The sequence below is a fragment of the Podarcis muralis genome, chromosome Z (genome assembly GCF_964188315.1).
Source record: "Podarcis muralis chromosome Z, rPodMur119.hap1.1, whole genome shotgun sequence".
Classification (NCBI taxonomy): Eukaryota; Metazoa; Chordata; class Lepidosauria; order Squamata; family Lacertidae; genus Podarcis; species Podarcis muralis.
In genome coordinates this window covers 13,072,648-13,090,127 of record NC_135673.1, presented here as the reverse complement: position 1 = coordinate 13,090,127, position 17,480 = coordinate 13,072,648, and the positions used below count along the sequence as shown (strand labels likewise).

The window sequence follows — 17,480 nt, the reverse complement described above, 5'->3', positions numbered from 1 at the left end:
AGACAAGGTGCACAACAGCAAAGATTGAGCTGTGAAGCATAGGTGCAAAATCTCATTTTGGCTGTAAGCCCAGTAGATACATTAGTTGAACCGCTCAATACATTTTTGGGATATGTCGCTAATAACACCAGCCTGCATCACAGTAGCTGTTGCAAAGATGACTTGCAGCGACATACATGGAACACTTTGTATGCTGTCAATAAACGGGAATGGCCATCACTGAGTGTTGGAGCAAATGCTTTGCATGCCAGAGGTTCCAGGTTCAATCCCCAGCGTCTTCAGGTGGGACCATGGAAAGAATCCCCTGGGTGAGACCCTGGGCAGCTGCCAGTCAATGTAGAAAATACTGGGCTACATGGACCAATGTTCTGACTTGAGATAAGGCAGCTTCTTAGATCCCTATTTAAAACCACCTCTTTACAGTGGTACCTCGGGTTAAGTACTTAATCCGTTCCGGAGGTCCGTACTTAACCTGAAACTGTTCTTAACCTGAAGCACCACTTTAGCTAATGGGGCCTCCTGCTGCTGCCGTGCCACCGGAGCATGATTTCTGTTCTTATCCTGAAGCAAAGTTCTTAACCTGAAGCACTATTTCTGGGTTAGCGGAGTCTGTAACCTGAAGCGTATGTAACCTGAAGCGTATGTAACCCGAGGTACCATTGTATTCAGAACCATGAGGACTAGAATCTTACTTTATCTTTAGGCTGGGACCACAGCTAAGTGCTTTGCATGGCAGAGTCTCAGGTTCAGTTGCCAGTGCTATCGCCCAGTTAGGTTGAGAAAGATCCTCTCCTTTCCCCTGTGGTTTGTGTGTGACTGGCAGTGGCTCTCCAATTCTGGCCTAGAGGGATCCAGGGATCCATTCTGACTAAGGCTGGAATGTTCAAATGCAGTTGTGTAATGATGATGGGGGGGGGGGAACTGGTCTCACAGCTGGTTTCCCTGGGGTGGGTTCATGTTAAAACTGGTATTGTGAATGATTCAGCAAACATTTTGATTGCAGCCCAAATTAACAGAAAACGACACACTTTGTGGTGTGTGTTTAAGAAGTTGGGCAGTTCATTGCTTAGGCTGGCATAGAATTGTATAAGGTGGTGTCAGAGGCCCCAAAAAGCACCATACATTTAAAGCACTGTGGTGCCACTTTAAATAACCATGGCTTCCCCCAATGAATCCTGGGAACTGTAGTTTGCAAAGGGTGCTGAGACTTGGTAGGAGAGCCCCTATCCCCCTCACAGAGCTACAATTCCCAGGGTCCCCTGGGAAGAGGGATTGATTGTTAAATTACTCTGGGAATTGTGACTTAACACTGAATACAACTCCACGTATTTGGCGGTTCATTTTTCTTTCTTTTGACGTAAATTGATTATCTCAGTTAGTTGTGGGTTTATTTTTTTAAGACAACAGTACATTGCAACCTGAGATTTTCTTTCTGAAACAGTGGGGAGCTATCCTCTCCCTTTCCTCAAATATACATAAAGTTCCCTCTTCCGTATGCTTGATCTGAGATGGCCTTGACCGCCTCTCTCTTTCTCACCTTCAGAAAGAACTCTACGAGAGGGTGTTTCAGAAGCTTCCGGACAGACATTCAGACTTCTCCCGGCTGGCCCGTGTCCTGACAGGGAATGCGGTTGCTTTAGTGCTTGGAGGAGGCGGAGCTCGGTAAGACTGGCCAAAGCAGTTTGAGATCCTTCTGGGGCTGGGCTACTGGGAGGCTGCCAGATCCATTGGGCCATTTTGCTTAGTGGAGGGTGCCTCTCTGGGCCCTCCAGATAACTCACTGACTGCAGCAACTGGCGGGATTTTGTGCCCCCCCCCCCCCCCCCCGGTTTGGTTCCACCTTTATAACTACCAGATATCCTGGCTCAAATTTATTGACTTAATTCATACATTTTAATTTAATTTACTATTTACAAACAATTCTTCCATAGAAAACATAACAAGGCAGCGTACATTCCAGGGGGTTGGACTAGATAGCTATTGAGGGTCCTTTCAACTCTACAATTCTATGATTCTACAACATTGAATACATAGTGCTGCAATAATAAAGCCTATAAAAGCATCACTATCATATCATTAAAGCTTGTCAATTTTTAAAAAGGGAATGTTCCCAAGGTCTGTTGGAACAGTACAGTTCTTTAAAAGACGTTGAATGGAAAGCAGAGGTGTCTTCCACCATACTTCTTAGGGCAATGAGTTCTGCAGTGCAGAGCCTGCCACACTGAAGACTCTATACCTGGGAACCACAAAAAGTACCCATCAGAAGTTCTCTGTGACTGAGGTGCCGAATAAGGAATCAGATAGCCCTTTAAAGTGCCTTGGGGCCAGGTTTTTCAGGCCAGTGTGGTGTTATCGTTAGTCTGTGGACTAGGGCTTGGAAGACCAGGGTTCAAATTGCCACTCAGCCATGAAACTCACTGGGTAACATCGGGTCAGTCACAGTCTCTCAGCCTAAGCTACCTCACAAGCTGCTTGTGAGGATAAAATGAGGAGGAAGGGAACCATGTCTGCCACCATGAGCTCCTTGGAGGAAAAGGTGGGATATCAGTGTTACAATTAAATAAAATAGCCCTTTGAAGATTAACACTTCAACCTTGAACCTAGCAAATCCCTCCCAACACATCTTTATGACAGCTGATCCTAAACAATGCCTCTGTGTGCAAGCGGAAAGTTCTGTACTGGTGTGCAGGTTATTTTTGGAGAAGTCTCTTCTGGCATTGAGACATGCAAGGGCAATTCTGGGCTCCTGCAACTCCAGGAACTGCATGCCTTCCTTTTGTTCTCTGCACACCCCATTCGCCTCCCCATGTCTTTCAGCAACTATGCCATGTGCAGAGGTGATGTTTGCCCCTGTTATATCCTTGGTGGACCATTCAGGATCATTTAGGGCTGCTGGCTCTGGGTTGTAAATGTCATTCCCTTTTGTCCTTGGGGGAGGAGGTTGCGGCACTTGCAGAAGTGGTGTGGGGGGTGTTTGCTGATGCATCCCGCCTTAAATTGAAATGAACCTTGGAATTTTCTTGTCTCCTCTCCTTTCACATGGGTAATTAGTCCCCTGACACCTAGCTGCAAGTCCCTCACTGATTGTTCCAGGGTTTGGGAGAAATGCCATAAGTAAAAAATCGCCCACACATTTGTTCCAGCCCAGATGTGTATTTATACCTCCCCTCCTTTTGTTAAATGTTCTAAATATCCCACTTTTCCTTCCCTTCTGGCTTCAAGCTGATGGGAGCGGGAGAGAGAGGGAGACAGCGTTTGTAGCTTTGTGTAATTAGGGGTGAGGGTGGCCCTGAAATCAACCTAGGAGAACATCTGAATCTCAAAAAGACCTGGAAGGCCTTCTCATATCTTGTTGACCATATTTCCTAGCACTCTCCACAAACTGTTTTAAGTCTCTCTCTCCCGCCTTATTTGTCTTTGGAATACCCCTGTGTGGTAGGTCACCTGCTCTCAGGGTTACTTCTTTTTTTTTTTTTAAATAAATTTTTATTAGTTTTTCATAAGTACAAAAGAAACAAAGCAAAAACATAAACAAACACAAAATCGACTTCCCCGTACCACCCCTTTTCTGCATTCTTGTTTCAAGATTTTTCAGCAACCCTTTCGTAATAAACTTGTTTATATTTCATAAATTTAACTTCCATAAGTTATTAATACAACTGTAGTTCTTTATCTCTTATTACCCTGAGCCCCTAATTTTCCAAATTACAACAGTTTTTAAGATAAACTTTGAATTTGTTCCAATCTTCATCCACCGCCTCTTTCCCCCGGTCTCGAATTCTGCCAGTCATCTCTGCCAGTCCCATATAATCAATCACCTTCGTCTGCCATTCTTCCAACGTGGGTAAATCTTGCGTCTTCCAATACTTTGCTAGAAGGATTCTTGCTGCTGTTGTGGCATACATAAAAAATGTCCTATCCTTCTTTGGCACCATTTGGCCCACCATGCCCAAGAGAAAGGCTTCTGGTTTTTTAATAAAGGTTCTCTTCAGAACTTTTTTAATTTCATTATAGATCATTTCCCAGAAAGCCTTAATCTTCGGGCAGGTCCACCAAAGGTGATAGAAGGTTCCCTCCGTTTCATTACATTTCCAACACTTGTTGTTGGGCAGATGATAGATCTTTGCTAACTTAGCCGGAGTCATGTACCACCTGTAGATCATTTTCATAATGTTTTCTCTTAAGGCATTACATGCCGTAAATTTAACACCAGTGGTCCATAACTGCTCCCAGTCAGCAAACTCAATGTCATGCCCCATATCCTGTGCCCATTTAATCATACTAGATTTCACCATTTCATCTTGGGTATTCCATTTCAACAGCAAGTTGTACATTCTTGACAAATTTTTAGTATTGGGTTCTAACAGTTCTGTTTCTAGTTTTGACTTCTCCACTTCGAAGCCTTTCTTTCTGTCCTGTTTAAATACTTCATTTATCTGTCGATAATGTAGCCAATCTCTCACCTTGGACTTCAGTTTCTCGAAACTCTGCAATTTTACTTTTTCACCATCTTGTTCTATGATTTCAGAATATTTAGGCCAATTAGAACCCATATTCAATTTTTTCACCTCTTTTGCCTCCATTGGTGACAGCCACCTAGGGGTTTTACTTTCGAACAAGTCTTTATACCTTATCCAAACATTATACAAAGCTTTCCTCACCATATGGTTCTTAAAACCTTTGTGCACTTTTACCTTGTCATACCATATATATGCATGCCAACCAAATCTGTTATCAAATCCTTCCAGATCCAAGATATCTGTATTCTCGAGGAGCAGCCAGTCTTTCAACCAGCAAAACGCTGCTGATTCATAGTAAAGTCTTAAGTCCGGCAGGGCAAAACCCCCTCTATCTTTTGCATCTGTTAATGTCTTAAATTTTATTCTTGGCTTTTTGCCCTGCCGAACAAACTTCGATATGTCTTTCTGCCACCTCTTGAAACAGTCCATCTTGTCTATTATTTGTAATGTCTGAAACAGAAATAACATTCTAGGCAATACATTCATTTTGATAACAGCAATTCTGCCTAACAAGGAAAGTTTCAGCCTTGACCATATGTCTAAATCTTTCTTGACTTCTGTCCAACATTTATCATAATTGTCCTTAAATAAGTTCACATTTTTCGCTGTCAAATTCACCCCCAAGTACTTCACTTTTTTTGCTATCCCCAAACCTGTTTCATTCTGAAATGTCTCTTTTTCTTCATTTGTTAGGTTTTTCTCCAACACTTTAGTTTTTTGTTTGTTCAATTTAAATCCTGCGACTTGACCAAATATCTCAATCAGTTCTAAAATTCTTTTTGTACTAGTGTTTGGCTGCTGCAGAGTCAAAACTAGGTCATCTGCAAATGCCCTTAGTTTATACTCTTTCACTCCGACCTGAATTCCTTTAACCAACTGGTCCTTTCTAATCATATTTAACAAAACCTCCAGGACCAGTATGAAAAGTAGAGGGGAGATAGGGCATCCCTGTCGTGTTCCTTTCTCTATCTCAGGGTTACTTCTATCCTTCTGCTGTTTCCTTTCCTCTGATGTTCCCTGAGGTACACAGGAAGCTGTGTTAAGCTAAATTAGGACCCCTGGTCCATCTAGTTCTGTGGTTTACACAGACCGGCAGCAGCTCTCCAGGGTTTGAGACGCAGGTCTCTTCCAGCCTTCCCTGGAGATGCCACTGGAGATTGAACGTGGGATTTTCCGAGCATATGCTCCACCACTGATACGCAGCCCTTCTCAAATTGTGTTTAATATACAGCAAGCCTGTGACATGTGGCTGTTACATTCCAGGGATCGCACCTAAAGCCAAAATCACATATAGAAACATATATTGTACAATGGCAGGTCTTTTCCCATGGACATCCACCTGCTATTTGTTTGTTTGTTTGTTTGTCAGATGTGTAAAGCTGAATGCACACAAGTTAAATGCATGTAACTTGCAGGCTTACTGTACTACTTCACTCTTTTTAAAAAATACATATATATTCCTTTGTTTCTCCTCTGTTTTCTGTATTCCCCTCCTCTATGCCATAGTAGAACAGGATTTACTGCTGGTGTGCTAGCAGTGTTTTAATGGATTTACCGCACTGGAAATGGTTAATAGAAATATTTTAAAAAATAACTAATTTAGAAAGCAGCCAAGTGCTGCTTCTGCATCTTCAACTGAAATAGACATGTAACTGTGTTTCTTCCCATTCCCACCATCACCACCTTGTAGCCCTGGCCTCTCTTCCCCACCCTTTCCTCTGTTATAGCTCAGATTATGCACTTCTTAGGGAAGGAAGCATTATTTCTTTCTGTGCTTAGGTTAAGGGACGTGGGTGGTGCTGTGGTCTAAACCATTGATCCCCTTGGGCTTGCTGATCAAAAGGTTGGCGGTTCAAATCCCCACAATTGGGTGAGCTCCCGTTGTTTGGTCCCAGCTCCTGCCAACCTAGCAGTTTGAAAGTATGTCAAAGTGCAAGTAGCTAAGTAGATACCGCTCCAGCGGGAAGGTAAATGGTGTTTCCGTGCGCTGCTCTGGTTCGTCAGAAGCAGCTTAGTCATGCTGGCCACATGACCCAGAAGCTGTACGCCGGCTCCCTCGGCCAGTAAAGCGAGATGAGTGCCGCAACCCCAGAGTCATCCATGACTGGACTTAACTGTCAGGGGTCCTTTACCTTTACCTTTTTACTGCTTGTTAAAGCCTCATGTCTGCCAATGGGTGTATATGCATGCTCTCTCACTCATAGCAATAAATTCTGAGGAACTTAATGAGGCTTTATAATTGCTATGATATAGAGGTTTGCAAAGTGCTAGGTTGTGTACGCACCATACATTTAAAGCCCTACTCCCCAGGAAGAATCATAGGCACTAGTTTGTTAAGGGGGTTGGAAATTCTAAGCTCTGTGAGGGTTAAACTACATTTCCCAGGACTCTTTGAGGGAAACCATGTACTTTAAATGTATGGTCTGTCTGCAGCCCTTGCCCTGAAGAGGTTTCTGATTTGAAATTCATCACAGAGGAAGGGTAGAAAAATGGAATCCATGTAATCAGGAGGAAGAATAATTCAGGAGGCAGCTAATTCAGTTGCACATTCTTGGGCTTAGTGACACTAGGGTTAACTTCAGTCCCCAGAAGGCAAATTACACCTCCAGGCCTCTCTGCCTGACCCTTGGGACTCTTCTCAGGTCCCACATCCTTCTGGCCCTGCTTCCTATTCCATGTGTTTTTTGCCTGGCTGGGATGTATCCTTGAGACTTGGATAATGCCTCTTATCTGAAGTGATGGTTGACTGAGGAAGGGGGAGTGGGTTTAGGCAGCCCCCTGTACAGAGGTAAATTCTGCATTCATTGCCCCACCTATTTTCTTGCTGGCTCTGCTCACCCCTGGCATGCTGCCCCCTGAAAGTTCCCCAGTCCCCAGACTGAAAATTTAAAGCACAGACTCCTGTACACCCAGCACCACATTCTGCTCTGCTTGGTGAATCATGCTCCACACACGGTCTCAGATGCAAGCACTAACCCCACCCCCCATATTATTATTTTTTGGGGGTGAGATGGGGGCAAATGTTTTAAAAGCCATTCCTGGACCCTGAAAGAGAGGCTGCCTGTTTCTGACAGGCACTTGGCATTCACAGTGAACTGTGGCATTTTCCTTTTGTTTGGTTTCCTTTCTTGCTGAACCATAGCCAGAGGCACATAAGACAGGCAAAAGACAGCCTCTCCGTGGTGATTGGGGGGGGGGGGGGCTGCTGCTTTATGTTCCCGAAACAGGCAACTTTGCCAGGCGTCTCAGGTAACAATTACCGTTGAGATACTTTCTTCTGTTCTTCCTTTCTTCTTCTTCCTTCCAGCCAGCCACTTCATGGTAATTACCTCTTTTTTCCCTTTTTGCAATTTGTCATGATAGAGAACAGAAGCAGTGCACTCTCTCTCGCTCTCTTTCGCTCTCCCCCCTTGCTTTCCCTGTCACAGTTCCCAACACATAACTGTGCTCAAATTGCAACGTTTCATGTCTGCTAAGCGAAAACAACTATCCAAGGGGGGAGCAAGCTGGATTTTGGTGTCTATCCAACTCTACTGTTTGTGAATCTGTGAGGGTGTGTGGTGCAGAGGGGAGCACACTGACATGGCCAGGCCAGAGGTCAGCGTGGGCCAGGCCAATCTTGCCAATAGGCCTGTTGGGACTACTCTAAAACAGGATGAGGAAGAATAGGGGCAGGTTTAGGGCTGGTCCTTCTATGAGGCAGCTGTCTTAGGTGGAAGGGCCATAGCTAGTAGTACAGCTGTGGCTTTGCATGGAGGAGGTCCCAGGCTCAATCCTAGGTTTCTCAAGGTAGGGCTAGGATAGACTACCTACCTGATGCACAGCTGCTGTCATTCAGTACAGATAATACTGATCTAGATGGACCACAGAACTGACTTGGTGTAAGACAGTATCCTACTCCCTGTTTATTTCGGAGCTATGAGGATTAGAATCTTAAGAGGTACAGCTGTAGTGGCAGAGCATCTGCCTTGCATGCAGAAGGTCCCGGGTTTAACCCCAGCACCTGTTGTGTATCCATCTTGGGCCTTATTGCACAAGAGCTGGGCTAAACCTGGTGTGGTGTCTCTTTTTATCTTGGACCCAGGATGGCTCAAAGCTCACCACAGTTTAGCCTTGTTGTCCATCTTCATTGTCAAGACCTAGGGAGGATAAACTGAGCATATACAGAGTGTCCCCACTCCGCACCACTGAGTTAATTGCATCCTGGGCTGGGTTTTTTGTATGCCACTGGGGCAGAGAAGTAAAGCCTAGGAATCTTGTGCTGGGTGTGGATTTCAGCTTCTGAATGTTGATCTCAGCAAATTTGATTTTATCAAAATTTCGAAGTTCTGCTTAGAGGGCTTGTGCACCTGCCGAAATCTCACAAGCCAGAGAAGTTGCTGAATAAGGGTTCTAGTGTTCATGAGAGCAGGGCTGTTGCTTTCTTGCCCTCTTTTTTTGGTTAGCAGGATAAGTCAATGCAATATTATTTTTAATTTTTATAGATTGAAATTTATTTATATACTACCCTATGCACAACTCATAATGTGGTTTTCAAACAAAAGAAGAGAAGAAATACCAAAAAAAGCTATAGGAGGAAAAGAATATCACAATCTTTAAAGTAAGATCACAACAATTTATAACAAATCACTAAATAGCAAATGTCAATATCAGCGGCAACTGATCCAGCTGTCCAATCCAGCCTCCCCTAGATTGAACCCAGTCAGTATGAGCTTAGCAGGTTGGGTTCCTGAACAGAGAATAGTTTTGTGCAAATCTTCACCATCTTACACAATTTATACGTGTGAGTGTTTTGCATAATCTTCTTGAGGTCCTGGAGTAATGATTTTTGTTGTGCTGAAATAGCATGTATTGGGTGTCAAATTTCTTTTTTAAAGTGGATTGACCACAGGCCTAACTTTTGAAGTCCTCTCCAGCCAGAGGAGCCTCACATTTCTTTTGACAGCTGCCATGTTAGGTTTTCTCTATAGTTGACTGGTTCCTCTATTAATGTACATTTTATCTCTCCCCCTGCTACTCCCATCTTGCATTGCTTCAGAGGATGTTCCCAAGTGGGTGTCATCCGAGCGCTGAATGAAGCTGGCATCCCAGTTGACATGATTGGTGGCACCTCCATTGGCTCATTCATGGGTGCCCTGTATGCTGAAGAGCGCAGCTACACCCAAATGAGGATCAAAGCCAGGCAGTGGGCAATGGTAAGTGTTTCTCATTGGCTGCATGAGACCCTAGAGTGTGTGTGTGTCCTGAGGTGTGTATGCTTGGTTTTGCTGAACCCCCAGGAGAGCAGTGAGGGAACTTTTTTCAGCCCAAGGGTTGCATTTCCTTCTCATAGCCTTCTGGGGGCCACATGCTCATAGTGGGCAGGGCCAGAGGGAAAAGTAAGCAGACCAATAAATTGACATGATCCCTACTGTACAGCAGGCCAGTGTCTACACATGCTCACACACCACTCTGTGTTGATACATGAAATCAGTGCTCACTTTAGAACTGGCCTGAGGTACTTTGAGGTTCCTCAATCGGTGTAGAAAGACAACCAGGAAAATATCCAAAGCAAAGTGGGCTCTTAAGCCTTTTGTTGTTAATTTGTCACAACAAAGACACAACCTCTCTAAAGGTAGAGAAAGGAGAAGTCCAGACACAGTGTGCTCTGCCTTTTAAAGATTTACATTTCTTGTGAAATGACAAGAAATCCCACCTCACATAGATCAGTGACACATAGGAAAACATCAAAGATACATCACCAATTGGGGGTGGGGGGTAGTTTACAGTAGGTCAGTCAGGTCAAAATTATAATGTGTCAATCAGGACAGTTATGGACTGCAGGTCTTACACTTTTCCAGAAAGAATTTACATGAGGCATTGACATTCAGAATAATTTCTGCAAGTTGCATTCAGAAGATATTGTGAACAATCAACAGGATCAGTACATCCTATTCATCGGTCCGTCTAGGCCAGTGGTGGTGAACCCTTGGCACTCATGCCAGAGAGGGGACTCAGAGCCCTCTCTATGGGTATGCGCGGCGTCGCCCCAGCAGGGCCGTAGCTTCTGTGCTGGGGGGTGGGAGGAGAGGAGGGCTCATGTGCAAGCATGAGTGGAGGCGGGGATCTCTCAGAAGTGGAGTGGAGGCTTCGCGCTGAGAGATCCCCGCCTCCATTCTTGCTTGCACGCAAGTAGGAGTGGGAGCGGGCAGCTCAGCTAAGGAGCGCTTGGCTGCCTTCAGGTGGTGCAGGAGCTCTCAGTGCAGCTTTCGGGCTGCCTCCACCTTCCCCAACCCCAGCAACTATTCAGCCTGGCTGCCTTCATAGGGTTGCAGGGGATCTGATGCGCTGGTGGGGGCTCCTTTAAACTTCTCCCTTGAGGGGAGTGCAGTCGCGCTCAACGGAAAGTGTGAGGGAGCCTGCGCCTCCCCAGCTGAGCAGCCTGATCCCACTCCTACTTGCCTGCAAGCAGAAGCAGGCTGGGGGGGGGGGGCAGCATCCCTTGCCTGCTTGCTTGCCCCTCCAGCCCACCCTTCTCACTCAGCGTCAGGGCTGCCAGAGCTGGAGGAGGGGGTGGTTACTGTTGTGGCAGCGGTGGAGGGACCCAGCGCTGGAGGGTGGCAGGTGCCTGCTCACTTGCCGCCCAGCCCACCTTCCCTCACTAGGAAAACGGAAGTGTGGCACTCAAAACGGAAGTTATACTCAGAACAGAGCACGTTCAGTTTCTGAAAAATGTTCCAAAACCGGAACACTCATTTCTGGGTTTGAAGTGTTCAGGTTCCAAGTAGTTTGAGAACCAAGCTATTCAAAAACTGAGGTACCACTGTATTTATTTTTCCCAATTTGAACTGTATTTGTTTTTCCCCTGGTGGTGATTTTCTTGAGTCAATATGAGAGTACCCCTAATCACTTTTTTTAAAGAAAAAAAGCACTGAGTTATACCATAAAATTATATATCAATGGAAAGATAATGTAATGAAGAATGTAATGCAAGAACTTTTATGAAGGATTATTTATTACAACAGCAGTCATAAAGAAGAAACACGAAACACACAGAAAAAAATGAGATATATAGGTTAAATTGCCATGTTGGCACTTTGCGATAAATAAGTGGGTTTTGGGTTGTAGTTTCAGCACTCAATCTCTAAAAGGTTTGCCATCACTGTTCTAGGCAAATGTTGCTACATATCTTATCAGTCACCTCCATCAATATCCTTTCTGTTGGAGAAACCCTGCCCAAATGCTTCCCCTGACAGATTGCAGCCTACCTGCTCCCGTGCTCAGGGGGTTATTATGACGGCAGCAGTTTCCCAGAATCCATGATATTTTGGAAGTTAGTTACAGTGGTACCTCGGGTTACAGACGCTTCAGGTTACAGACGCTTCGTGTTACAGACTCCGCTAACCCAGAAATAGTACCTTGGGTTAAGAATTTTGCTTCAGGATGAGAACAGAAATCACACAATAGTGGCGCGGCGGCAGCGGGAGGCCCCATTAGCTAAAGTGGTGCTTCAGGTTAAGAACAGTTTTAAGGTTAAGAATGGACCTCCAGAACGAATTAAGTTCTTAACCCAAGGTACCACTGTATACAGAATAAAGCATTTACAAACCGTTTTAAACAGTATTTCATTCTTTCATAGAGATAGAGATAGAGATAGAGATAGAGATAGAGATATGTATACACAATTTCCTTAGTGAAACAAGCTTGATTAATTGTTTCCGGTTAAGATAGAAAGTATCCCCATCCTGCTGAGCTGCTTGTTACATTGGTGCAGTAAGTTATCTTAATCTTAGAAACCAGAGGTATTGCCTGCTCTTATGCTTTATTCTGAAGTGACCTCTAGGGGCGCTATGGCACAACAAATTTGACAGCAGAGGTTTCGACAGCTAGCCCCTTTAAATTTAAAGCTCTGCCGGACGTGAGCCTTTATTGACGAGTTCTAACGGTATGTGCTATGTGCCGTTATGTGCTTTGGAAGACATATAGATACATTTATGGGCATGCATCTGTGGATTAAATGAAGTGGGGGTCAGCACTCATGCCCACACTCACGTACCAGTGTCATCATTCTGGCATGCCAGAGGCACAATCAAAGCTGAGGGACACATTTCAGCTAGGCGAAAGCACCCAGGGAGGGTGCAGTGCAGGGCTGGGGAGAGGTATGGCCTTGGGGGAAGAGGGCATGGCCTGAGTTCCCTTACCCCTGACTTAGATCCATAGTTAAAATATGTCTGTTTTCACACTCCTTCGTGGTGGAAAGCTACTGAGGCCATAAATAAGCTGGCAGAGAACAAGAGGCTGGTCAGACCCGATGGGGATGGGGTTGGCAGGGCAGTTCCTCAGGGGAACTGTTCGTTCTTCCTTGCTGTTCATGCCACACATCAATCGGAAAGCTTTTATGGCAGCGTCTCTTTGCCGAGCCTCATGCAGAATTATTATTATTATTATTATTATTATTATTATTATTATTATTATTAATTGAATTTATATACTGCCCTATACCCAGAGGTCTCTACTATCCTTTTATTGGAAGGGTGGTGGGATGTTTCAATCAAGCCTTTAGTAGTACAAAAGCAAAGGATTGGCTTAGATATGGAGAAAGGAAGAAGATGGTAGAATAAACTAAACTAAATGAAGATAAAATAATCGAAAATCCAAGAGAGATTAGGAAGAATTTCCAGAAATTGTATAAAGACTTATAAAAGGAGAACAAAGAAAAAATAGTAGATTATCTGGAACAGAACAAATCACAAAAGATTCCGAATGACAAAAAGGACCAAATGAATTATTTAATAACGAATATGGAAGTACAAACAGCTATAAAACAAGTGAAGAGTGGGAAAGCACTAGGCCCAGATTCACTTACGGCAACATATTACAAAAAATTGAGTGAACAACTGACATTACCCTTAAGAGAAGTAATAAATAATATCTTGATGAAAGGAAAGATTCTGATGACATGGAAGGATGCATACATAACATTGATTCCAAAGCAAGATACGGATTTACTTAAAGTTAAAAATTATAGACCAATATCGCTGTTAAACAATGATTATAAGCTATTTGCTAGTATCTTAGCAAATAGGTTAAAAGAAATTTTGAAGGAGGTGATACACGAGGATCAAGCAGGCTTTTTTCCTGGTCAACAGATGAAAGCTAATGTAAGAAATATAATTGATATGGTAGAATATCTGGAGACCAGGAATGATAAGCAAACTGCTTTAATGTTTATTGATGCTGGAAAAGCGTTTGATAATATCTCTTGGTATTTTATGAAAAAAAATTAATGGACATGGGGCAATCTTTCCTTAGAGGAATAGAAGCTAGATATTCAGAACACAAGGGAAGATTAATAGTTAATAATGTTTTAAGTGAAAATTTTGAAATAACAAAAGGAATAAGACAGGGATGCCCATTGTCACCCTTATTATTTATAACGGCCCTAGAGGAACTGACAAAGAACTTAAAAGTGAATGAAAGTATAAAAGGAATTAAAGTTGGTTCCAGAGAATATAAATTAAAAGGCTTTTTCTGATGACCTTGTATTAACATTAGAACCCTTATCCAGTGTACCGGAAGCACTGGAGAGGATGGAAGAATTTGGGCAATTAGCTGGTTTTAGACTTAAAGCCAAAATGAAAATGTTAGTTAAAAATTTAGATAGAGATAAGATAGAAGAGTTGCAACACAAGACTGAAATATCGATTGTTAAAAAGGTGAAATATTTGGGAATACGGTAAACTGGAAAAAATATTAATTTGTTTAAGAATAATTACATACCTATTTGGAATGGAGTGAAGAGAGATTTAGAAGTGTGGGGAAGAATGAAACTACCCCTTTGGGGAAGAATATCAGTTGTAAAGATGAATGTGTTACCTAAAATGTTGTTTTTATTTCAAACAATCCCAGTGATCAGCTGGGTAGGACAATTCAGGGAGTGGCAAAAAATATTATCAAAATTTATCTGGCAAGGGAAGAAACAAAGAATTAAATATAAATTATATAAAGGAAAGAGGTGGATTCTCGTTGCCAGACCTGAAGATATATTATGAAGCGTCCTGCCTATGCTGGTTGAGAGATTGAATTCTATAACAGAATACAGATTTGTTAGATTTAGAATGATATGATAACAGATATGGTTGGCATGCTTATTTATGGTATGATAAAGTTAAAGTACATAGAGGATTCCTGAACCACATGATAAGAAAATCAATTTATGAGGTATGGAATAGATATAAAAGCTTGTTGGAACGGAAAACTCCTTGGTGGCTCTCACCAGTAGAAGCAATATCAGTAAAGAGATTACCGTATTTTTCGCTCCATAGGGCGCACCGGACCATAGGGCACACCTAGTTTTGGGAAGAGGAAAACAAGAAAAATTATTCTGAATCCCAGAAGCCAGAACAGCAAGAGGGATCTGGCTTCTGGGATACCGTGTGGCTGTTCTGGCTTCTGGGATAACCGCGCCAAGCCACTTCAGGGCAGCGGGATGAAGGCTCCCCCTGCCTGAAGAGGCAGCGCAGGGCTAAGGCAGAAGCCAGGACAGGCACGTCGCTGAAGGGGTGCTGCCCCTTCAGCGAAGCTGGAGAAGGAACAGAAGGAGACCCTTCTCTTCCTCCTCCGGCTTCCAGGTCAGGCGCGTCGCCGCGAAGCCAAGGAGCCTGCATTCGCTCCATAGGACGCACACACATTTCCCCTTCATTTTTGGAGAGGAAAATGTGCATCCTCTAGAGCGAAAAATACGGTAAATATGAAAGGAAAGTGGGCCACATATAGTGATTTATTGATAGAAGTAGACAATAAGCTAAAATTAAAAACATTTGATGAAATAAAAGATTTAATGACAGATTGGTTGCAATATCACCAGGTAAATGATGTGTTTAATGAGGATAAAAAGAATATGGGCTTTGAAACGATAAGATCCGAGCTGGAAACAGAGTTGCTGGATGATTGTCGAAAATGTATAAATTATTATTAGAATGGCATACTAAAGATGAAGAAGTTAATATGGTTATGATACAATGGACTAAAGATTTTGGTTATACAGTAGTACCTCGGGTTAAGAACTTAATTTGTTCTGGAGGTCTGTTCTTAACCTGAAACTGTTCTTAACCTGAAGCACCACTTTAGCCGCCGTGCCACCGCCGCGTGATTTTTGTTCTCATCCTGAAGTAAAGTTCTTAACCTGAGGTACTATTTCTGGGTTAGCGGAGTCTGTAACACGAAGCATCTGTAACCTGAAGCGTCAGGTTCAGTGTAACCCAAGGTACCACTGTAATATTCAATTAGAATGATGGGAAAGGTTATGGAATGAAGGAATTAAATTTACTGCCTGTAGTGCATTAAAAGATAATGGGTTGAAAATGATGTATAGATAGTATTTGACACCAATTAAGCTTTCTAAAATGTATTTAAAAAAATAAGGAATGTTGGAAATGTAAAGAAAAGGAAGGGAATTTCTATCATATGTGGTGGACATGTAGTAAGCTGAAAGCTTTCTGGGAAATGTATATAAAGAGTTAAAGAAAATGTATAAAAATGCATTTGTTAAAAAATCAGAAGCATTCTTATAGGGTACAGTAGGCAAGGAAATTCCAAAAAAAGATCAAAAATTGTTTATGTATGCAACAACGGCAGCAAGGACTCTTTTAGCCCAAAAATGGAAACAACAAGAAATACCAACGTTAGAAGAGTGGCAGATTAAGATGATGGAATATGCAGAATTGGCAAAGCTGACCGGGAAAATCCGAAACCAGTGTGATCAAGCTTTCCAAAAAGACTGGAGTAAATACAATATTTGAAGGACAATTGTAAACAATTAACAACACTAGTAGGGCTGATATAAAAAGACTTGTAATGACAATGATTATTACCTTTTTATATTTATTTAAAATTTCTGATAATTAGAATAAGTGAAATGTAAATAGGAAGAGGTACAAATGCTATGTCTTAGAAATGAATTATGAAAACCATGAGGCGGGAGGGAAGTCGATTAACTGATATGAGCAAATAGTAAGGATAATAAATAATGTATTTAAACATTATAATATGGAAACTTAATAAAATATTACAAAAATAAAATAACCTAAATGGAGCACCAAAAAGCTGTTATATCCAAGTGGTGATGGTTGGTGTCCATTTGGGATTGGTAGGGCAGAAGGCAGGGAGCCCAAGATAGGTGGTGCCAGAGAGCCACGGACTGGCAGAGCCATTCTAGTTTTAGTCCAGCCCCATTTGGAGGCCACCACGTTAGGGAAGGAAGGCTGGGCTTATGTTTTGTCCACATCTGTTTGTTTTCTTCTTTTTGTGACGTTTCTTATAACTTTCTCTTCTCTTTCTCATTCCACATGCTGTCATTTTGTGGGTAGGAGTGATTGACAGAGGTAATTCTTTGTATCTAGTAGTTTTTATTTTCCTTAAAAGAAAACTCTTGGTGAACAGGAGTTCCAAGAAAAAGCGGGGGGGGGGGGGGGGGGCGAGAACACGCTCTGTGTGGGGGATCTTTTTGGTCTCTCAGCACTACCAGTCTCTGCTGCCGAAATTAAGAGGTTTCATACAAGGAACCTACGTCTGATAGCTCCGAACTGGGAGTGTTGCTTTTCCACCAAGCATATGCTTTGTGTCTGGCTCCATTGAGCATCCAGTTGCGCTATGTCTTCCTGTCACTTAGAAGCATTTCCCCTTTGATTTATCTAGTGAGAGAGGATTAGTTTCTAGGGGATTTCCAAGAGAGACTGTCAGGCCTGCCTTAAATGAGAGGGGAAAGAGAGAGATCTGCACCACTCTCTCCTCCAGAGTATTATTTTATTCTATTTTATTCAGTTCTATTCTATTCCATTCATCACCTCTGTATCTTGATTAATCAGACTGAAGCATATCTAGCCCAAAAGTTAAATGATTTGGGGACCAATGGGGAGCCAGAGAACAACCTCCTGGTTTCCATTTAATAATATTTTTTTTGTCCAAAGAGATGGAGAGAGG

General features: G+C 42.8%; 1 protein-coding gene across 5 annotated transcripts in view; it reads left to right on the top strand.

Annotated features, from left to right (window-relative positions):
* The window catches only part of PNPLA7 (patatin like domain 7, lysophospholipase), a 97,748-nt gene that overhangs the window by 61,114 nt on the left and 19,154 nt on the right, over positions 1 to 17,480 (top strand). For all 5 annotated transcript variants that reach the window (XM_077922564.1, XM_077922565.1, XM_077922562.1 and 2 more), the window contains 2 exons: positions 1,544 to 1,662; positions 9,559 to 9,715. In XM_077922564.1, coding sequence (XP_077778690.1) covers positions 1,544 to 1,662; positions 9,559 to 9,715 — 276 coding nt within the window. The remainder of the gene's footprint in view (positions 1 to 1,543; positions 1,663 to 9,558; positions 9,716 to 17,480) is intronic.